The following is a 27,961-nucleotide window of genomic DNA, read 5'->3' as shown; positions in this document are numbered from 1 at the left end:
GAATGGAGGTAAGAGCTGATGGGTCTTTGGAAAAGGGCAGCCTTGTGTTGTTTCAAGCCATCTTTTTCCCAGCCTTCAGAGTCAAAAAGAATAGTAGCTATGTGGGAAAACAGCCGAGCTACTGGATGAGACAGCTGATGCAGCCTGGGGCAGTGATTCACTCCAGCATCCTGAATACTGCCTAGAAACACAAACACATTGTAAAAGGATGAGATCCGAACACCTGGGGGAATTGTCACTGCAGGATTATTTCAGGATGATCAAAGCTGTGCGTGTGAGCCTGCTTCAAGGTCCCTTCTGACCTAGTAGCCAACGATCCAGTTCTGCATATGGTGGTATCAGAGTACTGTGTGTTTTCCACTGAAATTCTGTGCATTTCTCCTCTCCAACACTTCTGTAAAGTCTTATTCTATATTAATAAATTTAGCTAGTTACTATTTAGGGGTAGCAGTACAATTGCTATTTTTGCTCTTTGAAAGCTTTAAATTGGATGTGATGGTAACTGGAGATGCTGCTTGGCCAGGGTCTCTGCTGCAGCTTCCTGACCACGGGTGTAGATGGAGCCAGAAATGCAGCTGTCTTGGGCTTCTCATCATGCCAAAATATCATCAGTAGAAATAAGCTTGAAGAGCAGGAAACAGACCTCAGAAAATACAAGGGAGGGTTTTGAGAGAGCTGAGTAGGGGTGAACAGTGTCCAAATCAGCAGGGGATAAGAGTTTTCACTAATTTTGCTCAGTTTTGGCTGACGTGTGGCTGCCATCTGATGCCTGCAGCCTTTCTCAGCCCCTCTTCACAGCCTGGGGTTTCCAGCTGCTTTCTGCTCACTGGTTTCTTGTTGGCCGGTACCTGCTGTGGCCTCCCCAGCGCTGGGTGGGCTGGAAGGGTGACCTCATTGGCCTCATGGGAGGTCTTCTGCTCAGCCCCCTGGTCTGACTCAGGCCCTGGGGGCCTGTTGCTCCCAGCCCCACGTGCCCCCGTGCAGCTGGAGGCATCCCTGGAGAGATGCTGTCTGACCTAAGGCCCCTCCTCTGATTTACTGAGATGATCTCAGCTTTGCAGACCATCCTTCAGCAGTCTCGTAGCCCCTTCCAGGGATGGAAACATCTGCAAGCGTAGCATCAGCCATGCTGCGCGGGGAGAGAGGGAGCGGCTGTAGGGGCTCTCCCCCCTACGCCCTATCCGCGGTCCCTTTCCGTCCTGCGGCAGGAACCTAGCACCCCGGTCTCCCATTTACGCCGCAGCCCCAGGGGGCCCTGCTTAGCTTGCGGGGCGCTGCGAGAAGTAGGTCAAGGCTCAAGAGAGCCCGCGCGGCCGCTGAGCGAGTTCCGCCCGGCGCAGGCGCACTCGCGCTGCCGCCCGCGCGGCTTCCGCGCGCTGTCCCCCGAGGCGCATGCGCAGGGATCCGGTAAACACTTCATTTCCCACCCATCCACCCTCTCCCCCCCCCCCCCCCCGGCGCCGCTTCCCTACACAAAGCCCAAGGCGCATGCGCGCTCCCCCACCCCGCACCTGCGTGTTGTCCCGCTGCCGCCTTCTCCCCTTCCCCGGGGCCTCTCGCGCATGCGCCGTGGGCAGGCACTGGCTCTCCGCGCAGGCGCCCTGGGCGGCCGCGGCCTCGCCCCTCCCCCCGCCGGCCTTCCGCGCAGGCGCAGTCCGCGCGCTTCCGCGTTCCGCGCATGCGCCGTAGGCGCGCTCCCCCTCCGCCCGCCAGTTCCCTGAGGTAACTCCCTCTCCTCAGTCCGTTGTTCCCGCTCGAGTGGCGCGGTCTCGGCAGTGCGGCGGCGGGGGGCCCTTAGGTCGCGGCGGCCCGCGTCGTTCCTTCCCGCGGCGGTAGACGCTCCCCCCCGACCCCCACTGCGCGTTTCCGAGCGCGGCGGCTGCGGGCAGAGCGGTGCGGACCGGTTGGGGCCGGTTCCCCGCGCAGGCGCAGGGCCCCGTAAACAGGAAGCAGCGGCGGCCCGGAGCGGCGGAGACAAAGGGATTGTGGAGAGGAGAAAGGAGGGACGTGGGTTGGCTCGGCTCAGCCCGGCCCAGCGAGCAGGGGTCCTGGCGGCGGGCGGCAGGATGGTGCAGAAGGAGGGGCAGGCGGCGCTGGAAGAGCCCCAAGGCAGCCCCAACCCGGCTGGAGTGCCCGGCGCTCCCTTAGAGCCGCCGGGCGCCGCCGCGGGACCGGTCCCGGGGGGTGAGGAAACCGACACCGAGACGGAGACCGCGCTGGGCTCCCGCCGGTTCCTCTGCGGCGTCGTCGAAGGTAAGAGCTCTCGGAGGGGGCGTCCGGTAACCCTCGGGGAGGGGTGTGTGTGGCAGGACGGGGGGGGATATTTGGGGGTGAGGGGGGTAGGTGGTCGGGGTCGGTAGCCCCAGGATACTGGTGGCGTGGGGGGAGACTGGTCCCAGCTGGCGCTGCTGTTCCCTGTCTCCTCCCCCGGAGGAGCCCGCTCTGCGAGCGGGGTGGTGCGCGGTTCTTGGCCGGGGCTCCCTCCGCTAGAGAGGGCGGGGAGGAGCCGCGGCTCCCGGGCGGGGCTGCTGCCCCCGGGGCTTGTGCTGGAAGCTGTTGGCTAGTAGGGAGCGCCCTTTGATGGCAGCTGTTTGGCGGGGTGAGGGCAGGCCTGGCATCCCCAGCGGGCCGATGATTCCTAATGGAGGCTGAGGCAGTGCTGTGGCTTGTTTGCTAGTACACGTCTAAAAGGGGGGAGGTAGGAGAGAGAGAGAGAAGAGCTACTGTGCGATTATCCTAGCTGTACGTGCTCTTCCTGCGCGCCAGAGACTCAGATTCAGTTTCCTGGGTAGGGAATAGGTGATTCCATAGACATTTGTTCTGGAATTAAGTGTTCATTGTTTTCTAAAGTGGTGTAGCTTACCATTTTAATTGCGCTGTAGAACAGTCCTCTTATGTCTTTTGGCGTAGTTGCAGCAGTAAAAGGTTTAAATTGTTGCAGAAGGTGCAGAATAAAAGGACTCTTTTTGCATTTCTCAGTAACTACAGAATTTATCTGCATTTCTGATGGGTCAGTTAAGGTAGATGGTTGAAAGCCAGCAAGAAAAATGGTTTATTCCCAACATAATAGTTGATTTGGAATCGTTCTAAATTCCTGTGGACTGCTATTATTTTGGTACCGATAATGAATCTCCAGTAGGAGAACAAAATGGTTAACAGATGGAGCGGAAAGTGAAGCAGGCAGTTTATCATAAAATCGGTATCTGCATTGCTTGCAGAATGCCTTTTGTTCGTATCTTAAAAAGAAAAGACCATTTGGCTCCTGCAAATGTTACCGTGCGAAGTGCACTAGGCCCAGCTAATGGCTTTATTTTTTAGCACTTGCTAGGGCTTAAATACAGTCAGCGTGGAGAGACCTCTCTTTGCTTTGTTAATGGATTTAATTCTGTGAAGATAGGTGCTAAATTGAAGGCTTTGGAGACAGGTAACAGTGAACAGAAATACACCTTGACCATGGATCACCTGTTCATCCAGGTTTATATCAGACCCGCTATGTATACCATAATAATTTTTCTTGCTATCTTAGCCGCATTGTTGATCTCTGCATATATTTTGGTGCAGGTGTTCTTGACTATACTGTACATACAGCAAAGCTAGAAAATGGCTTCTGCCCAATGAAGCAGTCTAACACTAGTTAAGAGTTAGCAGTCCAACATAAATATGCATACAAGAATAAAAGGAGTAGGGGAGTGTTTAAAAAAGCCAACAAACCAAACAACAAAAACAACAACAACACCCCCCCCCCCCGTTGTGGTGAATGAGGTAAATGGAAGTGGGTGAAAACATCTGTCTCTTTAGTGAGTCAAGAGAATTATAGGGGTAAGAGAAAAACAGGCATTAACTTAAAAAGTGTAGATAAATACTTAAATGTAGTGCAGCAGTTAACACAGACTACAGATATGGTGAGATTAAAGCAATGAGATGGAAAGCTTGTATCTTTTCTAGAAAAAGTGGAGGGAATTGGCCAAATACTGTGCAAAAATACTGGGTGTACACTCTAAGTATGTGAAGAGCTTATGAGAGATATCAAATTCACTGGTTTGGGGAGTAATAAGATCTAAGAGAGTACGGGATGTAAAGTTCTGGTCCTCTGCCTCCAGGATATCCTGGCTTTTAGTGATGGAGAGCATGGTAACTGGGATGAGGTATTTGACATGATATGTTGGGTTTGTATTAACCTGACACAAAGTCTTGAGGGAGTAATACAAAACCAGGTCAGTTTTCATCTGGACAGAAAGATCCAAGAATTGTCATCAGATGGTGACATTAGTAATCTAAGAAATGTGGTGACAGAAAAGTATCGCTTTGGATTAGCAGATTAGCATGTTCTCTTCAGTTTTATTTAATCTGTTTTTTGTCATGGTTTCAGCTGGGATGGAGTTAACTTTCTTGCTAGCAGCTGGTGTAGTGCGATGTTTTGGATTTGGGATGAGGAAATGAGGAACAGTGATGATAGCATGCTAATGTTTTTGGTTGTTGCTAGGCAGTCAAGGCCTTTTCTGCTCCTCACACTGCCCTGCCAACGAGCAGGCTGGGAGGGCACAAGAAGTTGGGAGGGGACACAGTTGGGACAGCTGACCCCAAATGACCAAAGGGATATTCCATGCCACCTGACTTCATGCTCAGTGTACAAAGCTGGGGGAGGAAGAAGGAAGGGGTATATGTTTAGAGTTATGGTGTTTGTCTTCCCAAGTGACCATTATGTGTGATGGAGCTGTGCTTTCCTGGAGGTGGCTGAACACCTGTCTGCCCATGGGAAGTGGTGAATGCATTCCTAGTTTTGCTTTGCTTGCATGTGTGGCTTTTGCTTTACTTATTAAGCTGTCTTTATCTCAACCCATGAGTTCTCTCACTTTTACTCTTCTGATACTCCTGCATCCCAACCGGGGAGAGTGAGGAAGTGGCTGCGTGGTCCTGGTTGCCAGCTGGGGTTAAACCATGACATCTTTGTTCTCTGATTTTCATGGTTTTATTTTAGAGCAGGCCCATGCTGTGCTTTGGGCTAGTAGGTCTGAAACAGTAGTATCATAGGTAAAGCAAAAGTATTCTGAACAAGTTATGAGGTATGGGCAGTATTCATTAGGTATCACAGTAATTCATTCCTTTTATGGGTTGTTGAGCTTCCTCAGGGCAGCATTAGTCAGAACTAGGTAACACTAGTCAAAATGAGAAATTTGTTCTGGGTGAAATAAACTGGGAGGTTTTTATGCCTTGCAACTGCTCTCTCATGTTTCTTTGTTTAACTGTCCTCCGTTTGTCACTCTGCAGTTTGTGAGTAGTACTTACTCAGCTTTGCCACGTCGTGGTGCCAGTTAGTCTAAGATCACTCTGACAGACTAGTTCTTAAAGCTTGAGCCTGCTTTAAGCTTCTTAAAAGAGCATTGTTCACTTAACGGATAACAGAAATACTTGTTAGCATATGGAAAATGCTTCAGTCGCATCAGTTTTGAATTTTGAAAGGTTGTAGGAAGGTGGTTTTGACCTTTGTGAGACCAGATATTTACAGATTTATGATGGTGAATGGCTCTGGAAATGAAGATATTGTCTACCTTTTGAACTAAGGTTCTGTGGGGACTTGTAAGCTTTGCGTATTAGGAGCATCATTCATCACTGAGTGGCCGTGCTGTTTGAAAATAAGAGCTTATTAAATTTCAGTGTTATTTTAGTCTCTGGTCTTTGCATAGGCTGCCAAGCTGAAGCTTTGTTTTGAAGTGCCCACTTGTGGTTAAACTGTTTGCACATAGGTCTAAGTGAATTTACTTGACTAAGAGTGCATTGAGAGTGCTTTTTTAAAGTATTATGTTTCTAGAATGGAAGGATTAGATTTAAAACCAGAAGCAGTTACAATTTCCATGGAATTCCATTACTTTGAATATACACTATTCTAAAATCACTTGTGTAGATGCTTTTATATGATTATTCAAAGACATAGTCTTAGCTTGTAAAGATGTGGGAATTGTAGAGTAAGGTATCAACTTGCAAGTTAATTTTGACAAGGAGTCTATTAAACTGAATAAAAGGAATGAAATCCTAAGCATTTTGTTGACTCACTTGCACATTTTTTTCTAATTACACATCATCTACCTCAGTGTGTATTTATATACTCTGTGTATGTACTTAGCATTCTAATCTGTGCCATTGGTTAAGCATTTTTGAGCTGGTAAATATTTTCAACTGTCTTCAGTGTTCATGTTACAAACCTATTTTGTAGGTGTCTGGAGTGATAGTTTAATTAGGTTATGACTGTTCAGTCTGCTCTTATAATAATGCTGACTTGACTTATCAAGGGCATATGCCATAATTGCTTCAGTGGCCAAAATTATAAGACCTTAGATTATAAGAAATAGTTTATAATTGCATTTTAAATTTAGATCAGTTTAGGTTATTACACTTCCCTAATGCTGTCTGTCTAGATTTTACTTTTTACTTTCTGGTTTGAGAAGCTTTTTTGATTAATATAGCAGAAGAGTAAGAAAATGGTGGGTTGGAATATAATGTTTCATGGAGCAGGCATAATGTAACATCTAACTGAATAATTTTAATCTTGTTTTCTGTAGGATTTTATGGAAGACCTTGGATTATGGAGCAGAGGAAAGAACTTTTTAGAAGGCAAGTCATGCTTCCTCTTACTGCAGCACATTCCATCACAATATAATCATAAGCTTCCTCTGAAGCCTGAAAAGAATTATTGTTCTAACCTAGAGCAGCTTTTTGCCTAATATTGATATTCTTAAGGGCTCATATTAAGTTTAGGCAAGATAGAAAGGTGAATTTGTCCAATATCAGTTATGTGTAAAGTTATTGTGACTTAATAGTTCAATGAAGAAAAAAAAATTAATTAGATCAAGTAAAAAGAATTAGATCAAGTGAAATGTAGAATTCCTGGATTTGTAGGCTATTTCCCTAATGATGGCTCTTTTTTTCCCTATGTTTATAGACTTCAGAAGTGGGGACTAAATACTTACCTGTATGCTCCAAAGGATGACTACAAGCACAGGATGTTCTGGCGAGAAATGTACTCTGTGGAGGAAGCAGGTAACTGCCTTTATTTCCCCTCTGTATTTTCTATAAATAGACTTTTGAATTAATTGGACATTGTCACATACGCTTGTTGTGTTTAATCGTGGTAGCCATTTCCAAAGGTGAGTGGAGACCTGTTCTTAATACCCTGCAGATGTATTTAATGGAGATCTGGTACAAGCATGGATTTACTTCTTTTAACTATAACTCTACAGTTAACTTCTAAAACTGCTTTTAAAGTTTTGTGTTACGAGGTTTACTTTTTTCCCAGGGAAAGGTTGCTCAAAATTATTTCTCTGGCTCTTAAACATCTGGGCCATGTTTTGAGGTAGAAATTATTTGCCTCAGAAAAGAGAGAAGACTGATGAGTGAATAGCATGCACTTTTATGTGATTCATTAAGTGCATGTCTCAATGAAGAGAGTACCAGTTAGAAAAGCAGCTTCTGACTATTTGGTCAGAACATAAAAGACCCATTTAAGCTGGTGTGAGGCTTTTTATCCACCTCTGGCATTTATGTGATCTACAGTGTTTTATTAGCGTATGGGGATTATTATTTTCCTTGGGTGAGGGGAAAAACGATACTCACTTGAAACTAAATAATCCTTCTTGGAGGCCACTTTGAATCACTGAAGAAATATAATCTAAAGGATGCTGCAAGATAAATGCCAATAACAACAAAAATTGTTAAATATTCTAAAAATAATTATCTTTATTCATTGCATGGAAGATTAAATTTGAAGTTTGTTTCTTAAAGCAACTACTTCTGCACAGTGATGTTTAAAAAGCCCTTTTTCATGTGCCCTGAGCTTCAGTCATGTGAATAATATGTGAATTGGTGTCATGCAGGGTGATATTGCTACATTGAATTTTCTCCTAGTATGTGTGACAAAAGTGGAAAAAATGAGTAATAATTCTAACTGTTGGTGTGCATGCTGTAAAAACAGACTACATCCATGTTTGTCTCACAACTTTGACATAAAGAGAATTTTTAGAATATTTTAAAAATGTTACTGTGGAAAATAACAATACAACAGCGGTTGTTATATTCCTCTTGGCATAATTTCTGAGAACTCTTTCAAATTATTTGGTCCTCTTTGCTGTGTTAGTTTTAAGAAATTATAGCATTTTTTTTATTATGGTAGCAGGAGCATCTGCATTTTGTAACTTACTTGTAATGATATCTGAGATTATTTTTTTTAATTGTTGAATTTTTCTGAAATGTTTGAATTTGATTTCCAGAGCAGCTAATGACTCTAATATCAGCTGCACGAGAACATGAGATAGAGTTCATCTATGCAATCTCACCTGGACTTGACATCACTTTCTCCAATCCTAAAGAGGTATCCACATTGAAACGTAAGCTGGACCAGGTAAGTGTGACAAATTTACCACAGTTGCAGTGTTACTTAATTTGAAAACTTCAGTACCCTGCTCACTCTTGCAGTTTTTTCACTAGCTTCTTTAATGTTTTCAGCACTAGCATTAGTTTGGATGGCTCTGAACAATTCCAACGGATGTGTTCAGGTTGTATTGCAGAAATGGCCAGAGATCATCTAGTTTTGTTTGGTTTGGTTTTTTTTGTTTGTTTGTTTGTTTTTTTTTAAGTCTCATCTTGTATTGGATTCTGAAGGCTATTCTTGGGAGCTGGTCTTCAGAGTATTTTAGGGCCTTGGAGCCAAGATGCATTTCTAAAGCAAGAACTCTTGTCCACAATAAATGCCTTTGGAGGCAGACCTGACATACACGTCTTCTTTGTTCTCATAATTGACTTCTCTCTTTTGTCCAAAAGCTGTTAGAGAGTTAGCTTTTTTCCAGCTGTCTGTCCAGTGAGATCAGATTTGGATTGTTAAAGATGGAACAGATTGCAGGTCTTTAGATGTCTAATCCTTGAGAAAAGCAGAGCAGTGGGTCAGAGATAGGCATTCTGTCTTGCCTCCCCTACCTTCTGTCCCCAATTCCTTTTAAAAATTCTACACTTTAATTTTTAAAAAGAAATAAAAATGATTTAAAAAATAAACCTTTTGCTCTTGTCTCTTTTATTAGGTTTCCCAGTTTGGCTGCAGATCTTTTGCACTGCTGTTTGATGATATCGATCACAACATGTGTGCAGCAGACAAAGAAGTTTTCAGTTCCTTTGCTCATGCTCAAGTCTCAATCACAAATGAAATTTATCAATATCTAGGAGAACCAGACACATTCCTTTTCTGTCCTACAGGTAAAATGTGATCAATCGTTTAGTTCAGCTTTAACGGAGGGGCCCTATTATCTTACTGGTTGAAAAGATGGTTTAATATTTAATCACCACTTTAAGGAGTATTTTGGGGTTGCTTGAATAAATTTACTTATAGAGAAAGGTTCAAGTAATTCAAATATACGCAGAGGTTTTGCCAAATCTACACATCTACGAAAAACTTAATGCTAAGCAAAGAAGGCAGCTTGATAGAATGGTTCAAGACTTTTGAAATAAAGATTAGGTTAAAGGAAGAATTCTATTGGACTTGTACCAAAATCTTTTTGCTTCTTGATCTGGCTAGCTGTTAATTTCTTAGAATTTTCTTAAAGTAGAGGTACAGCACAGTCTGTGCTCATTTCTGTCATTGGTACCTATTTTTAATAAGATTATCCACTTCTACTAGTTGCTGAGTTGTTTTTTTTTTTCTTCATTAAAAAGTAAGAGGACTTGCACTTGGGTCCAGTCATTGCTTTTTTAAATTGCAAGCTTCCTCTAATACCTGTAAGAATATTGTAAAGGAGAGAGAATCACTATGTTCAGTGGTGTGGATTATTGCAAGGAAAATTCAATTCAGTAGCAATGTTATCACTGTTAATTTGCTTATCCCTTTACACTGTATTAGTTTAGTTCTGTTGCAGACCTCCTCTTTAATTTTAAAAAGACAGGTTCTGGTGTTTAATATTTTTAGGTATTTGCACTTCATAATCAGTCGTAGGGGTTCTAGTTCTCTTGCGTATTGGCTGCTGTAACTTGCCCTTTTATTTATGGACTTTTATTAGTTTTTTCCTGATCTTGACATTTGAGCAATTTTAAATAAATTCTCTACCTTTCCTTTCTGATCTTTATGCTAAATATCATTCATAATGTACTTTTTATTTATACTTTAGACTTTTGGGTGTTTCTTGAATAATTTTATAGATGTTTCTCTTCTCAAATGGTAGTATTCTATCAATGCATTAGTGGGATGGTTGGGTATGTTGTCATGTGTGTGGATCCTTCTACTAACAGTGACATTCTCTTTTCCTGTGCAGAGTACTGTGGAACTTTCTGTTATCCAAATGTTGCCCAGTCACCATATTTACGGACTGTAGGAGAAAAGCTGCTCCCTGGCATCGAGGTGTTATGGACAGGTAAAAATTGTTTGTTTTGGAGTTTTCTAGGTTTTATTGGTGGTGTGTTTTGTTTGTTTGTTTTGTTGTTGTTTTATTATTTTATTATTTTTTTTTATTTGCTGATGGTGTTAAAAATTAGTGCTCATAAGTATTTAGTAAAATAAACTGTCTGACTACCTGCGGATGGAATCTTCAAGTATATGCAAAGGCCTCTGATTATCCTGTTTCCCTCTTAGGTCCGAAAGTTGTATCCAAAGACATTCCAGTAGAATCCATTGAAGAAGTTTCTAAGATCATCAGGAGAGCACCAGTTATCTGGGATAACATCCATGCCAATGATTATGATCAAAAGAGGCTTTTTCTTGGGCCTTACAAAGGTCGGTCAACTGAGCTCATTCCTCGATTAAAGGGAGTTCTGACCAATCCAAATTGTGAATTTGAAGCCAATTATGTTGCTATTCACACACTTGCAACCTGGTACAAGTCTAACATGAACGGAGTGAGAAAAGATGTGGTGATGAGTAAGTATGCGTAACTGTTTGCCGGGATCTATGCTTAACTATATAAGTCATACTGATTTATTTTGTTTTTTTTAATGATTCTAGCCTTTCCTTACCGACTCTTTCTTTTTAAGATCACCTAACGTTTTCTATCCCATAAGTAAATGGCAGTTGCCTGAAAGATATTGACCATCTAGATTGTTTTACTGACTTCCTGGGAAGTATCTGTAGCATCTCTTTGGTCTTGAGAAGGTATCTGTGGTTGCATAAAAAGTACTCTCAGCAAGCAATTTTAAGGTCCAAATTTGACATAATTGTCCACAGATTTGATTTCATTGGAATGTAAGCAGTTCAGATCAAATGAGAAGCTCTCAATGCTGGAATATCTAGTTTCTGCATATTGTTTCTGTGCTGGTATTAGTGGTGACCATAGTTTTCCGTTTTGTCTAATTAGGATGTAATGCTTTGTTCTTTTTTTGTGAAATAAGGCTGTTAAAAAGTTCTTGAATGCCTTGTTTAATGTGACTTTTTTGTTATAAAATGAAACTTGTATAACTTTTAAAAACTTGTGTCTGTAGCTGATACTGAAGACAGTACAGTTTCTATCCAGATTAAATTGGAAAATGAGGGGAGTGATGAAGATATTGAAACAGATGTTCTCTACAGCCCACAAATGGCTCTGAAGCTGGCCTTAACAGAATGGTTGCAGGAATTTGGAGTACCTCAGCAATACAGCAGTGAGTCTGATTTGGTGGTGTTCTGGGGTTGGTAGAAAAATGGGGTTAAATGTTCAGTACTTAAATTTAGATTAAAACTATTTTACAGATTCTGGCAATTTGTATACTTTTCAGTTGGAAGTGTTAACTGCCCTACTGATTGGGGAAACATTAATAATAAAGAGGAATGTTTGGCATTCTGCAGCATGCCTGTAGTGCCCTAACTGATCAGCAGAAGCAACCTTGACGTATGATCCTTTGGCACTTCTGATACAAGACAGGAAAGAGTCTGGACCTTGCTAGTCCCAGTTGTTACTAGATTCCATGGGACCTGAGAGAATAGGAAGAATAGTATTTTTTTGAAGTGGATGTTAAAATATTGTAAACTTTAATTCTGCCTCAGAAGAGTCTGTGTTCTTCCAGTTGGTTTAAGATGCCTTTAGTTTTCTGAGTTTCTGTCTACAGAAACCAGCTGAGTTCCTTCCAGCATTGTACACCTTTCTGGTAGCAATGAGAGCTTGGGGTCTGAGGTAAAATCTGTTTTTCTCAAATGTGTGTTTGAGGTGGTCAGAGTGCCATTCTCTGATAACTGGTGGTGGAATGGAAGAACCTTTTCAGCATCAAAGCAGATTTGGGAGGAGTTATCCTTTTGAACTGCTGTAAGGTTTCTAATATTTCTCAAACTGCTGCAGCAAAAACATTGGGTGAGGGGTGGTAATTAAAGGGTCATCTTCCTCCATTTTCACAGAATAGTTTAGGTTGGAGGAGACCTCTTGAGATCTCTTGGTCTAACCACCTTGCTCAGGTAGGGTGAGTTTAGAGCAGGTTGCCCAAGACTGTGCCCAGTCAGGTTTTGAATATCTCCATTTTCCCTAGGTTAAAGATGTTTTTACGGTCAAAATACTTAAGTATCCGTCCTTTTGTTTTGAAGTGTGGTCTATTTCTAAGTAAAACTTTAACAAGTCGGTTGTTGCAGAGGAAAACACTTAAGTTTAAAAGCTTTTTATTCTGATGTCATAGTCAGAAATGCAGCTGGCAACACACAAATATTAACTGATTTTCCTAACTTTTCCCCCATCCTATCTTTGTTTACCAGTTATGTGGAAGGGAAACTTGGGAAAAACGAAGTCAGTAGTTAGAATTACAATGACAAAAGCGAACAGGCAAAGCTCTGAAAGGAAACTGCTGATCGGATGCTGTGGCATCAGAATCCTCCATGATTTGCAGTAATTGCTGATTTGAATGTTAGTTGACAGATACTGAAAACTCTAAACTTGTTTCTTTTTATCTCAGGTAGGCAAGTGGCCCACAGTGGTGCTAAAACTACTGTAGGGGATGTAGGGCCTCTGGTGGCACCATCCACTTTAAATGCAGCAACTGTGGTTACCACAGTTTACCAAGAACCCATCATGAGTCAGGGAGCAGCGCTAAGCAGCGAGTCACCGGCCTTGGTAAAGGAGGAAGAGAAGAAGCAATCTGATGAGGAACCAATGGACATGGTGGTGGAAAAACAAGAAGACGCAGACAAGACTGCAAATCATATACTGACAGATATTGCTGAAGCCAAGATGGCAGAGGAGTTGAAGCCAATGGATACTGATAAGGAGAGCATAGCTGAATCAAAGTCCCCAGAGATGTCTATGCAGGAAGACTCTGGAAGTGACATTGCCCCTATGCAGACTGATGAGCAAGTTAACAAAGAACAGTTTGTGCCTGGACCAAATGAAAAACCTCTCTACACAGTAGAACCAGTGACTTTAGAGGACTTGCAGCTTCTCGCTGACTTGTTTTATCTTCCTTATGAACATGGGCCTAAAGGTGCACAGATGTTGAGAGAATTCCAGTGGCTCAGAGCAAATAGCAGTGTTGTTAGTGTTAATTGCAAAGGAAAGGATGCTGAAAAAGTGAGTGTGAATCTTGTTTCTCTCCTTTTAAATGAAAATCCTGAGTGATGTTATCTGTTGTCTGTAATAGAGGTTGATGTTCCACTTCCTAAAAGCTGAAGGGTAGAGTATGACTAACTGTGGGTCACAGTAACTTTAATTCCTGCAGTGGAATCTACTGTTTTAAGCCCTGTATGCCACATAGCTATGAAGGCAGTCTGGCGTCTGCATTTGACTGGTGATCCCTGCCGTAGAGAATACCTGTGAGTCATGTGTGGTGTGGTAGTTGATGCCGGTAATGCCGGTAAAATGAAGTAAGGAATTGTATAGTCTTCCTCCATACTTAGAGCACCCCTCCTCCATAGAAGGCTGTGTTTGATCTTGTGGATCTTTTGCCTCCGTTCATAGATAGAAGAATGGCGTAACCGAGCAGCCAAGTTTGAAGAGATGTGCAGCTTGGTGATGGGGATGTTCACTCGCCTCTCCAATTGTGCCAACAGGACAATCCTTTATGACATGTACTCCTACGTCTGGGATATCAAGAGTATTATGTCAATGGTGAAATCTTTTGTGCAATGGTTAGGTAGGTGCATTGGGAGCCATTATAATCCCAGATAGTGTATTTTTTTTTGTTTTTAATTAGCCCACGGGGAAAATAAAGTATTAGGCAAATGTGTTTTCTTGGACACGGGGTCTGGTTTGACCCTGTTTTAAAAGTTTTCCTGGCTCACTATTTGAAGCAAAGCTTGCTGTGAATTTGCTTTGGTATTGTAAGTGAAGTCTGCTGGATGCTTAAGATTGGAGACCTTGATTTTCTTCTTGGGCTAATGAAACTTGAATCTCAGCTGACACGTAAGTGTTGACTTTAACTTACTCTTGACTGAATGCACACTGGACTATGCCATGTGACTCCTTGGGTACCCTGGTGTATGATTGGAAATGACACTACGAAATGTGACCACATCAGCCATCTGCTGCTTGCTCTGTCGTGATAACATTATTGCTGTCTTCAACAGAACAATTGCAGAAGCGACCTTTCAATCGGCCTGGCCAAGAGGAAGCCGATCCTCCCAGCCCTGTGCGCATGCGAGCTTTAGCGTAAGGCTATTCTGGTGCAAAATAATTTCCTTTAAACACTTTCCAAATTGTTGATTTTTATTATTATTATTATTAATTTTTATTTTTTAATTTTATTTTTTGATAATGGATGGAAATTATGGAGCTCTCTAGACAGATTTAGTCTGAGACTTAAACTGATCTTAATGTTTTTTTTTTTTTCTTTTTTTGTCTTTTTTTTTTTTTTTTTTGATGTGTGGCTTTTTGGTTTTTTGTTTGCCTTTTTTTTTTTCCTGAAAGATTTTTGGGGGATCCTAAGTTGGCAGATAGCACCAGCATGGCCTGGGTTATTCTAGTGACATCATTTCACTTTCAGGTTTTAATCCAACTATAAGGAATATGCTGTGGACTTGCTTGACATACACAGCAGGCAGCAAAGCTGATGGTCTCACGTCACACTTTTTGTAGCTGTCACAAACCTCACAGTGGTTAACCATTACACAACCTTGGTCCAGTCCTAGTGTTTGGATTGTCTTTAAATGATACTCTTAAACACTGGCAGGTTTAAGCAGAGACAGAGAAGATCAGTTAAGTCATCAAGTCAGTCCATGTTCAACAACCTCCTGTGTTTCATGCTTATTAAATATCTGATCCCTATATATGTGGTTAATGAAGAAAGAAGAGCTTTTAAGACTGCCCTCTGCAAAGTACAGAGAAGAAAACTAGCTTGGCACGAAAACGCGCCAGCATTGTAGTATGTTAACATCTCTGCCTAATGCTGTTTAAAAGCTTTAGTTTGTGCATTTTTAAGATTAGTGTGACACAACTCCCCCAACTTTACTATTCTTTCTGTATGTTGACCTTCAGCTAGAAAGAGTGATCTGTTTTTTGATAACTTCATCTGTTTAAAACTCCAGGCCAAAGCTCTATAAAGGGAACAGTGATTCTTGTAATCGCTGAACATTGAGGGCCCAACTTAAGACTGCATTTCAGAATTATCAAACTACCTACTGATTTCAGCTGAAATTGTCTTCAGTTTTTAATGTCCTTGTAAAGCTGGCTTCAGATCTTTTAAATGCATCTTGGGAATAGTTCACATTAGAAGTCAACTCTCTAAATACTAGCTCTATTAACTTTGACACTGTTCTGTCTCAGTACTCAAAGTGGTATTGGATAGTTGAAAAATTAATTTTAAGAGTTTTTGGCAGTTTAATACTCCTATGCTAATAGTGCTTCTCTGAGAGGGGATGCTTTTGTCTTCACCTTGCATTTTATCGCTAGTGTAAGTACATATCGAGCAAAGGTCTTTGGTGAAATACATCATTATATAAAACTAAGTACATTACAGATCCAAACAAACGGTGTGCTCAATGGTCCACTGAATGTTCACTTTCTTCACCTCTCCTCCCAAGTCCAGCTAGCATTCAGTCCCTTAAATTAGTGTGGCTGTACAGTACTATGGATTACTAATGACTTCTATTGTCTTCTTCCCCATTGTGTACAGATGGGAGAATCCTCAGCACAAGTTTCTACTGCTATTGGATGGACAGCGCCAGATGTTCACAGCGCGTCGTCATTAATTAATTAAAATGGAAAGGTTTTGTCTGTGAGGCAGCTCAGATAGATTAGATGTGCAATAGGCATGAACTGAAGTCACATTTGCGCAGCGACTAAGGCATTAACTATGTTTTTCATTTATACAGCTCTTCATTCACGCAGCTCTTTACTGTAATAATTGGAAGTGCTAGTTAAGTTGTAGTCTCAAAGGACAGACAGATACTGTCTTCCAAGTTATTGACTAAACCTCCTTGTGAAGGGTATCTTTTGACTTGAGAATTCTAAAATGTGGGAGTAAACCAAATTCAAATTCTGGTGCTTGGATCGTTTCTGAAATTTACCATGCTTAGGGTAGTTTGTATTTAAAACATATTCCTAAACTCTCATAAATGTCAAACTTGGCACACTTTGGGACTCTCTGACTAGCACAACATACTTGTCTGTACTGATCTGAGACTGTTACTTGAACAGGAGGTAGATTGCTGTCCACAAAAGGAAAAGAGTATTTGCGCTGCTCATCTTGTCAGAAAACTAGGCGGGTAATTGAAATCTCCACTCTGGATACTGTGGTTTCTCTTTTTTTTTTTTTTTTTTTTTCCAGAGTTGTAATTTGTATTGTGTTAGTTATTGAGGGCTGTGGTGCCTTGCTGGCAGAACAGTATTAAAAATCAAACAAAGTTTATTGTCTGAAGCAAGCGTGAACTAAAGCTGAGCACTGCAATGGGTGTGCTGTGGTTGGTTGATCAGGAGGGACCCTGGTGCATCTGATAAGATTGAGGAGGAAAAAGAATCAAGATGCTAAAAAGAAAAGCTAGTATTATATGTGGCCAACAGGGTGTACTAGTTAAATTGTGAGTTAATTACAGGTGATACTGCTTAGCTTTTTAATGTGCCAGCAACATTGTGAACGTACAGCCTGGATTATGTAAATCTGCATAGTCTCTTGCAAGAATACTGTTTCATACAACTGTCCTGGCTGCTGAACTGTTACAGACTGTTTGCATATATTGCCAGTCCTAGTTTTCTGACAAGATTAGAAACAATCATTACTAAAATGTGACTTCAGAAAGGTCCATTTTTTTTCAAGGGGCTGTGATAATGGCATTTGTTTGATCTAAAATTTACAATAGTAACTATTGAGCCATGTAGCTTCCAAGATGTGATCTTTTCCTAGATGAAATGGATGTTTCTGCCACAAATATACAAAAAAAACCCCAATGTGCAAAATACCTGGGAAGCTTACATAATTGTGCATGGCACCATTCTTGTGCCTTATGGTCTGGAATGACAGGGGTGTTAGCTGAATCACCTCGCCTGTGCTTAGACTAGTCTGTTACAGGTAATCAAAAATTTGGAATACTGAAATTAGTGCATAAGCACAAAGTCTTTATAAATCATACATTATTACAGCCTCCCCCCCCAAGCCCTGGATTCTAGCTCAGTTAGAGAGCTTTTTCCACAAGTGTGTGTTAGCTTTTTGGACATGTTAGACACCCAGGAAATCCCCCTTCTCGTAACATTCTCCGCTTGGATCTGATCTCAACAGGGTGTCGTAGTCAATCTTCAGCACAGTTCTTAAGTGGAGACCAAGAACCCTGGGCCTTTAGAGGTGGTCTAGCAGGAGAGTTCCAGGTATCAATATGACTTCACAACTGAATGACATTTTCTTTGTTTTATGAGAAACCTTTTGTTGCACATCAGAGGTCTGGAAGGATTGGTCTGCCGAAGGCTTTCTGGTCCAAAGCCCATTAGCCTTACAGCTTGGTTTAAAATAATTTTCCTCCCCTTTCTACAGTAATTTCTCAAGGAGATGCTGCCTGTCCCACGCGCATGCGAAGCGCAGCGGCTTTAGTTGTACATTTCACATTGTTTCTTTGCAGGTCGCACAGCATTTTTATCTGCGCCCGCAATTGCACAATGCGCGCATGCTTGTCTGCCAATGGGAATTCCATGAGCAAAAGGGATAGTCATCCAAATTTTGGTTCCTCTCTAAATAAAGCTGTAGTGCTCTTTGTTGCAAAGATTTCAATTGGCAAATACTCTTAAATGGCTGTTTATACCATGTTCAAATTTGTTCATGGATTTTTCAGGCGCTATACTTTTCCCCCCTCACAGGTGCTCTGCGCGCAGCAAATTGAATCAGCGCATTGCTTTTGGGATAAAGCGTCTCCTCTGGCCAGTTAACCCTCTTCAGACCAAACCTTTCCTCCTGACATTCTATGTTCTTATACAGAGACAGTGTAGATATGATTGGTAAAAAGTATTTTAAAGCAGATAAGATTAACAGACTCTTAATGTGCTGTTTCAATTGCCTATTTTAAAACACCAATTGGATATTTTCTATTCAAATAAGGTCTTTGCATTTGTAAAGCATACCAACCCCACCTTCTCTGGGGTGCCTGCAAGTAGCAAATGTTAATTTGGGAGTCTGCAGTGCACACCCAAGAGTGATGGGTTTTGTTGTTCATACAGTCATATTAAGTATTTTGTTTTCACAGCGTTTGCTGCCTATTGATGGGGCAAATGACCTCTTTTTTCAACCACCTCCATTAACGCCCACTTCCAAAGTGTACACCATACGACCTTACTTTCCTAAAGATGAGGTAACTGCTTTTGACACTTGTCACTGTTGATGTTAGTGATGTGCTTCCTTTTGTGGCAACACTAGTTCCTGCTGAGTCCCTTCATCCCCTAATGAAACAGGTGTCCCAGCATCTTGCACAAGGCCTAAATGCAATCTCACAGGAAAACTGAGGTTAAGTGACTTGCCTATGGTTCAGCAGCGTGCTGTTGCAACAGTACAGGTATACCCATATCTTGATTCCCAGTCTCCCACCCTACCATATTCTTTAAATCCATGAGTGCCTTCTGTGTTTCTGAAAGGCAAGTTAAAATTGTTTGCTGCTGGAAGAGGGATTTTTGCAGTGGGAACACGTGCAATGGCTTAACTTTAGGGGGAGTGCATATACCTGTTTCCTCAATACCAGCAGTTACCCCAATAATTATTCTCAGAGCTACATGGGCAGAAGGTTGATACTGTGTCTCAAAATGTAGTTGTAATATGCGATGATAGTTCAGCCATTCTAACTGGTTTAATTACAGTTGTAAACTTTTTGGTCTGTTTTTGAAAGGTTTATTGTCAAATCTGCTTCGGAGTGTTTGATACGTTGAAACCAGGAATGTTGTATTAATCTTTATTGATTAGAGGTCCCCCCTCCTTTTTTTTCCTGAACAGATGTGTAGTGTAGCTTTATTCATATTAGCTTAGCAAGAAGAGTACTCAAAGCTAATGTATCAACCAACAGTTAACACTCTATGGATGCAGTTTAAACAATGTAAGGATTAATGTAGCTTGAACTTTGCATTTGTAGCCACATTGAGATGAAACGTATCTCCTTTGATACATAAGTATTTAGGTTGAGTTTGCAGCAGCTCAAATGAACCTGACTTTGAAGCAAGTCAGACAGACGGGGCGTATCCTTTACCTGCTTGTTTTAGGCACTGTCCTGTGCTGTTCTCATGGGCAGTAAAGCAACCTCTTCCATATCTTAGTGCAGGACTGTACCTAAGGTGGTTTGTTCATTTTTAGGCAGTGGAATTGATATTTCTAAGCCACCTAAACAATTGGTGATACAGCTAATCATGCAGTCATAAAGAATACTTCTTCTGAGAAAGAGTTCCCTTTTTATGAAAGGAGGCCAGAGTCCTGTCAAATGCAAAGCCTTTTTGTTGAAAAGTGTAAAGTTTCTTATTTAAGGTGTGATTGATACAAGTTTACGCTCTAAAGAGAGTCAGCAGAACGCCTTTTAACATGCAGAAAGTCAGGGTGGGTCTGTCTTCCACAGTGGTTAAACTGTTGCACTTGAACATTGGAGGTTTTGAAAAGGGACTCTGTATCAAGGGTATTGCTCTTCAGATTGTTTGGTAACTAATCCTCGGGATTAATCTTGTGCTGTTACAACCTGCAGGAGGTTGACCTCCAGCCTTTCCTTCCCAGCCATTCAATTTAACCACAATGTTTTTGACAGGCAACTTTGAGTTACACTGGGGAGTGGGGGGAGATAGATCCTTTCTCATAGATGGTTATTTTTGTTCTGTGTAACTTAAATGCCTGTCAGTACTACTTTACAGTGGAGCTGTTAATGAAATGACTCTAAAACAAAGTTGTTAACTTTTGAATGTGACCAATTACTTGAAATCATCTCTTCTCTCCTCTTAGGCATCTGTATATAAGATCTGCAGAGAAATGTATGCTGATGGAGCTGATCAACCCTTCCATAGTTTACCAGATTTAATTGGAGACAAGTATGTATTAGGAATGAATGACCTACAGAGGTGCTTCTGAAGGATGGAGTCCTGACAGTATATCTAACTTGAATTTTTAAAAGTGTGTGTAGGAAGAATGCAAAGAGCATTTGCTTAAAAAAATAAATAAATAATAATCTGCCCTCTGCAGGCCTCAGGAAATTGGGGGTTTCGTTTCTTAAAGATACCATGAACAGTTATGTCTCAGATTATGCTCTGGTCACCTTTGTGAGCTGTTAGAAAAAAAGACTTAGCTGAAACCTCTGCGTTATGAAACATGTACATCATAATATCCTATTATTTCAGATTTTGTGAAAGTAAATTATGAGAGTGTTCATATTCTCTAGTTACCCTCAGGTATTTTTTTTTTCCAACCTTGTGTAGTTCTTCAGATAATTGAAATTTTTTGAGGACCAATCTCCCAGCCAAGTATCTTCATTTTTTTCTGAAATCTGTAGATTACCTGTACCAACTTTTTAAAAGAACAAACAATGGCAAGTGAGGTGAAGATTTAAAAAAAAAAAAAAAAAAAGGGGGGGGGGGGGAAGCATTACATTGGAGCTGTAAGATGAACTACTTTGAGGTTGGGTTTTTTTGAGTGTTTAATTTAGATAGAACTTTGTAAAGAGGCTGCTCTGAGTGACAGGAATGTAGTTAATAAAGGGTGTGTAACTGGTATCAAAAAATACCTTTGAAAAAGAAGATGGAAGAACTAGGAGGTAATGGCAGCACAGAAACTGAGGGTGAAAGGTGAAGGAAGTTTGTGCCTCTAATGAGTCAGAAGAGCATTGTGTGTAGAATTAAATTGTGGCGTCCTGAGGTGCAGATGTTGCTCATAGCTGAGTTTTGACAGCTGATCAGTCTGTTAATGCTTTGTAGGAACTAATTCTGTGACTGGAGGACTCTGTTCCTTCTTTGGATGACCCTAGAGTCACCTCCAGAATACCTGAAGAACATACTTGTTCAAAGTGACCTTCTTTTGACTGAATTTGGACACTTCTTTCTGCAGGTTAGTAGGAGGTCTACTCACCCTCAGCCTGGATTACTGCTTTGTCTTAGAAGATGAAGATGGCATATGTGGCTATGCTTTGGGAACAGTTGATGTGACTCCTTTCATTAAAAAATGCAAAATGTCTTGGATCCCTTTCATGCAAGAAAAATATACTAAACCAAATAGTGACAAGGAGCTGTCTGAGGCAGAGGTTGGTATAACCCATGAGATCAGAACTGTATGCTGAACTCTTTCTTTCCAAAGCAGGTCTTTATTTTTCTATTGCATTTTGAGCTTCCTTGTAATTCAGTTTTCCTACCTTTCTGAAGTCTTTGAGCATGGTGTCTGACGTGTCAGAAGGTGACGGTAAAATTATTCACTGACAGTCATATACAGCTGCGTGTTCTAATACACCCATGAGGTGTACTTTAGTTGTAATCAACACAGTAACTGTAAGACACCTTAATCTGGAGAAAATTACATTTTGAAAATAAAGGTTTCCTTCTGCTCTGTTCTCCTGCAAAATGATATATTAGTTTCCCCATGTGCAGGTAAGCCTAACCCCTGGTAGTCACATCAGTTTAAGTATGGAAAACAAATTAAAGAGCATTTGTTTTTGATGTTAAAATCCATGAGCTATTTATGGAGTGTGACAGCTGTAAGTGGTGCAAAACAACATCTCGCCTTTAGCAAGTGCTAAAAATCAATATCTTGAACTGAGTTTGGAATAAATTGGAAAAACAATGTCACTGAACTGTCAGAAATTGTGAAAAGTTCTAGCTGATGCATTCTTGTCAAGGAAAGAAATGTGTTTAATACTAAGAGGTGCCAGTCTACACCTGTAAGTGGAAGGAGGTGTGGACAAAGTTGTAGCAGAGGCAGGCCCAGAAGCACCACGTCTTAGCCTTTTTCTTTCCCTCTCAAGAAGGAAAGAATACTTTCCAGAAAGTGTTCTCCAACAAGTTGTCTGAATACAAAGGCTGGTGTCAGAGTGGTGGGCCTCCTAAGGGAATCCACAGCTGTTACGGGCAGGGTAAAAATGGCGTATATCGCAGTGTGCCCTTGCTTTATTTGACTAGAACTTAGACAAAGTCTTATGAGGTCGTGGCTCTGCAAGCACAGGTGTACCCACAAGCAAACCAAGGCTTCCTGAGAATTGAATGAGATCTCACCCTATTGTGAAAATGGCTGCTACCTATAAAGGCATGTTTCATGGGGAAAAAGTGAAGTATATTTTAAAATAAAACAAACAAAAAAGACCACCCTTGTAGCAAGTATCAGTGTTCTGGGGTAGGTGTGACTAGAAAGTATCTTAATAGCTCCACTACCACTGTTGAAGTGGAGCTGATTCTGCAGTTTATAGGGTTTATAACTTGATTCTTCTACATTTGCACAGTGCTGTGCTTTCAACTGTATATGTAAATTCAGATTTTGAAGCAAAGCTAATGCATATAGAGATAATGGAAACTAAACACAGCAAAGCTATAGTAGATATAGTAAGAGAGAAGGGGCCTTGATTTCCAGAAGTTTAAAGCCAAAGTTCAGAGAGAAAGCAGGAGGTATTTTGTACTGATAAACTAGCTTTTCCATTGAGATGTTTAAGAACGTTTTTTGCTGTTGGTACATTGCCCCAGAATTTCTGCTGCTCATGCAATATCCCAGAAGTCTGTTTCTTGAGACTTTGGGCTTGAGGGATGTTCCTGGGAGTACAGAGGAGCTCTTTGCACTTTGCTCTTGAGATAAATGCTATGGGATTTTATCTGTTTAGCCTTTTGACACTATAAAGGAGTGTAGAGAATATTCAGTAGTTGCTTAGAAGCCATGGTGATTGAAGATCATGTAGGGGAAAGTTTTCTCACAGAGTAGGATTGATTTGGTTTCCTTTACAGCCACCTTACCTCTTGGTATAATCTCAGTCTCCACTTTGGTTTGAAAAGCTTCCTTTCTGTACTTTTTAGATCATTTGATTCAAGTTGTTGACTTCTAATATGGTTCATTTGTTCTTTAGTTTACTTAAATACAACTTCATGGGGTAAATATAATGTTTTGATTCACAAAAGAAAAATCCAGTCCTCTGACTTGTGCTGTGAGCTTGTCTGGCATTTTTGTCTATGTTCCTGTCAGGGAAGTTTATCTGGTATCTGCTTTTCCTGAGATTAGTTATTATTGATCACAAGAGATGAATGCATCATCTCTCCAACTGCTTCTTAACCCCACCTGTACGCTACTCCTTCAAGAGGTAAAACAGATTATCAGGCACTTCTGTGGTTGGAAGAAACAGGTATCACCTGTGCCTTCGTGCTTGAAGCCAACGTGGCTAGCTTGGAACACTTCCTATGAGATTTTGCCGGTTACAGCTCTGATAAAGAAAAGCCCAGGGGAGCAGGTGTGGTTCTGAGCCTGAAGGAGCTCAACAAGTTTGAAGTAGTGACTTTGAACAGAGGCTCTCCCTGCCAAAGTTTGGGAGATGGCAGTTTATAGGTTTGAGGGGATTGCAGTTAAGCTTGACCTGAAAAAAAAAAAAAGGGAGGGTTGCTAATGTTATGGTTCCTTGTGCAATGAAGTCCTAGTTTGGGTTGTTACGAAGGTGACTTTCATTTATACAAGAAATGAAGTTAGGTGACTTGTTTACTTGAGCCAGTAAAGTAAAGGCTCAAACTAAAGGTTTTAAAAATCAGTAACCAGCAGCAGGGGGAATAACTTGAGTATCTTTCAGATACGGCTTTGTCTACTACTGTGTTACCTCACTTGATTGTTCTGGTACAATGAGTTGCATAAAGTAAAAATCTCATGTCCCATTCCCAAAGGCCTTCCTGCGTGATCACAATGGTCTGAAGTGATCAACAACATCTTTTAGTCATCAACAAGGCTTATTTCAAGCTAGAGACAAATTGGCCTTTGGGGCAAGTTCTCTAAGATAATTACATGGACATAAGAGATGTTTCCAGCCTGCTGTGAACCAAAGAATACGTGTGGAAGGTTAGGACACTTAGAGCTAAAACTGCCCATGTGAATTGCAAAGAAAAGGAATACCTGTGCACAAACTGTTTGTTATGGGTTGGCTAATGGTTTTTCTCAGTTGAAGTGTGGGTCACTGAGAAGCCATGCAAGGAGTCTTATATTCCTCCTTTGACGGTCTGAGAAGCTTCTGTAGTTTGCCTTTTTATCTGGAGTACAGAGAACAATTCAGCAGGTAAGGAACAAAGTGACCATCAGAGGTGTGGTTGATAAGCGTGCTGATTTGCAGGTATACTCCGTGAGCAAAGCAGCCTCCCTTAATAAACATGAATGAAAATATCTGCCTCCCATATTCTTTTCAGAAAATAATGCTAAGCTTCCATGAAGAGCAAGAAGTGTTGCCAGAATCATTTCTTGCCAACTTCCCATCATTGATAAAGATTGATATCCACAAAAAAGTGACGGATCCAAGTGTGGCCAAAAGTATGATGGCCTGCCTGCTCTCTTCTCTAAAGGCTAATGGTAAGCTTCTTGCACTCAAAATTCCTTGTTTCCTAATTACATGTTGGGTCTAGGATGCAAGGCAAACTTGGGATGATTATATTAACATTACTGTATTTGTATGTAGCCTGCCATAATTGGCACTGTAGATTTAGGTAAATAATTATAAAAGATTTTGGATAGCTAACTTCTGCTGCTGCCTTCAGTAAAGGATAGCTTTTTACTTTAACTGTTATCCTGCAAATTAGAAAATGGGAAGAACTGAGGGAGCAATTTGGCCACAAGAGCACGTTTTTACATATTGAACAACGCACAAATGTTTATATTTCCCCCGCTGGCATTGGTAATGATGCTTTTTCTTATGTGTGGCAGTGTGCACTGGTGGGTAATTACCAAAACCTTCAATATGGGGAAGTACTTGGCTGTCTGCCTTACTGCGCACCTGAGGTTCGCAGTTCTTTTGCGCGATTTGTTGCCTGCTTCTAGTGCTGTTTTCTGAGCCAACATCAGTTTCAGGATGCTTTTATGTGAAATAAAAGGTGTGCAGAGGGGAGATAGTTTGTTCAGACTGACAGGGCATCTGCAACATGCAGCTCCTTTAGGAGCTGGTCAGCTGTGTTGCCATAAATCTGCTTTCTTTTGGGCACTACGCTCCATATGGAATTGGATCAGTGGTTTCATTGGGTTTAAATGTTAAAATATGTGGGAACTCTAGTAATATTTAATGTCTGTGCTTTTTACAATAACTCTTCTCCTACAGCATTTTGTTTCTCTCTTCCTTCTTCAGGCTCCCGTGGGGCTTTTTGTGAAGTGAGACCAGATGATAAAAGAATCCTGGAATTTTACAGCAAGCTGGGTTGTTTTGAAATTGCTAAAATGGAAGGATTTCCTAAGGATGTTGTTATCCTTGGAAGAAGCCTGTGAAGCGCTTGACAGCGAACTGTTCCAGTACTGTAGTCCCTTAACAGCTGGGCAGGTAGTGGTGGGGATCTTCATATGGTCTAGCTGCACAAAGCCAGCAATAAGCCAGCTTGGTAAAAGGGGCTATGCGAAAATCACCCATCACACATTCAGACTGTAATTTGTTGGAAGAGGATAATGCTGCTGAAAACACTGTTTTAACAAAGAGAAACCTTGTCCTCTCCTGGTCCTGTGTGAAGTGCCAAGGAATCTTGCATGGGCTATAGCTTCTCAGAGGAATCCCTCTCAGTCGGCGCTGTGGTTGATGACAGTTCTCTGCATTGATGTCTCAACACAAAAATGGTCTCTGTCAGAAGTATCTATAAAGATGCAGGGTTTTTCTCTGTTGTAGAGCAGGATGTGCAGCTGGAAGTTGCAGAAATGGGAGGGATTGCTTGTGTCAATCAGCAAATTTAAAGATAAGTAGCTACAGTTCTATTTTTGACTATCTTTATGCTTGTTGATAAAGCAATGACCCGTTGTCACTTCTAATGACCATTGGTTCAAGCTTTGTGCTTTGTTAGGGACAAATGTGCAGTGGTCTGTGGCAGAAGTCACTTAATGACAAACTTGTAAATTTCAGTGTATATAAACTTAGCCGTATGCTGATTAACTTTTCGTTTACCAGTTTTTGTAACTTTTTCTTTTGAAAAGTGAAATGGTATAGGTCCAAGATGGCACTTTCGAATAACCTAAAACCACAGTGGAGAACGAATCTGTCCTCAGCACTGACCTTTCTTATTGTGCCTCATGTCCAGGGCTAGAAACTGACCATCTTGGGTAAGGGTAGCGGATCCCAAACGATCCTTCTTTTGGACGGCAGTTTGTCGCTGCTTGAGGTTATCATCATTCTCCTGGGACTGAAACAGCAATTCACAGGGTGGTCTGCCAAACACGTTAATTTTGGTAACGTTCACACAGGATTGTGGATGAAAGATGGTGAGAGGGAAAGAGCTGGCCCACAGCTGAGACTTGTCTTTGGAACAGTCACCATCTTTCAAAGCCTGTTCGTACTAGTTTGATTAAATCAGGGTCTTCAAGTCCTGCACATTTGTATCAAATAACTTTTCTATAAGAAATGCCACAATAAGCACATTTTTACACATTATTTAAATGGTTACCTACTTTTAAATGTTCCAAGAGTTCAATGCTTTTAGCCAGGTCTGACATGTTTGGCTATGGGATGGAATTGGCATGGTATGGGTTCTGGTAGTGAGGAAGTTGCATCATTTATGAAATTGGTATTTCGCTAAAGTCCCAGTGTCCCAGATATGTAATTGGTCAATGGTATACACCTTGCAGTACCTCGCTTCTTTCACCTGCTGCCATCAGCTGTCTTTATCTTCCTTTTTAATTTTCCTGGTTTTTTGTTTTGTTTTTTTTTTTTTTTTTTTTTTTTTCCGTGGTGCACAAAGGAACTTCAATTCCTTCTATAAGCCTCCAGCTGCATAGAAGTTAGGCAGCCTATAATGAATGGCATTAAGACTGCAATAATGTTGTCTGCGACCTGTAAGGAGATGCTGTATTTGGCCTTCTGGTGCAGTCACATGCAGGATATATATTTTTTTTTTCCTTTGCAGAATGTGAACAATTTTTTAATGCGGTAGCGAAGTATTTAAGTTGAAACAAGATCATTTCATTTTTAGAGAGAGGTACGCGGTTGTGCTATGGGATTTCATGTAAGTCAGAGCTGAATGCCACTAGTTTTTATACAGCTTTGAGTGCATGTTAAGTAGCTGATACCTTGGTTTATCAGGTGGGAGAGTTTCGTTTCTTCATGAATACCAGAGTCAACTTATTTTATCTGGATGCATAACATTGCAGCATAGGATGCTTGTGGCCTTATTTCTTGGCTTTTAAGGAGTTGCCACATTTTCTCTTCCTATGACTTTGTTATTATTATAGAAGTTAATTGTATAAGCCTATGGAATGTCAGGCCAATACCATCATTCTAGGATTGTAAAGTGATATGTTGACATATCTTTCATGGTTATGAATTTTCATTAAGGTTGGAATGCCACTTTCATTAATCTGTTTTTAGATCAACAGTATCTGTAGCAGAAAAAAAAAGACCTGTAAAACTGTATTTGAAGACCATGCGAGAAATAGAATAAAAATTGAGAAGTGAATGTAACTAAAATGCATGTTTTGTGTATGAGGCTTCAAA

General features: G+C 41.1%; 1 protein-coding gene across 1 annotated transcript; it reads left to right on the top strand.

The window, feature by feature from the left end:
* Positions 1-2: 2 nt before the first annotated feature.
* OGA (O-GlcNAcase) lies at positions 3-27,933 on the top strand (the record flags this gene model as incomplete). Its single annotated transcript, XM_082486416.1, has 18 exons — positions 3-8; positions 1,209-1,407; positions 1,927-2,253; positions 6,558-6,609; positions 6,938-7,035; positions 8,262-8,392; positions 9,066-9,237; positions 10,287-10,385; positions 10,604-10,888; positions 11,446-11,604; positions 12,877-13,487; positions 13,875-14,049; positions 17,626-17,711; positions 18,578-18,682; positions 20,299-20,384; positions 21,394-21,586; positions 24,696-24,855; positions 25,622-27,933. The coding sequence occupies 18 exons, from the start codon at positions 3-5 to the stop codon at positions 25,756-25,758; spliced, it is 3,081 nt and encodes a 1,026-aa protein (XP_082342542.1). The 3' UTR covers positions 25,759-27,933.
* Between the last annotated feature and the right edge of the window lie 28 nt (positions 27,934-27,961).

This window comes from Vanellus vanellus (assembly GCF_965231255.1).
Source record: "Vanellus vanellus genome assembly, chromosome: 7".
Lineage (NCBI taxonomy): Eukaryota > Metazoa > Chordata > Aves > Charadriiformes > Charadriidae > Vanellus > Vanellus vanellus.
This window is presented reverse-complemented; position numbering and strand designations above follow the sequence as displayed.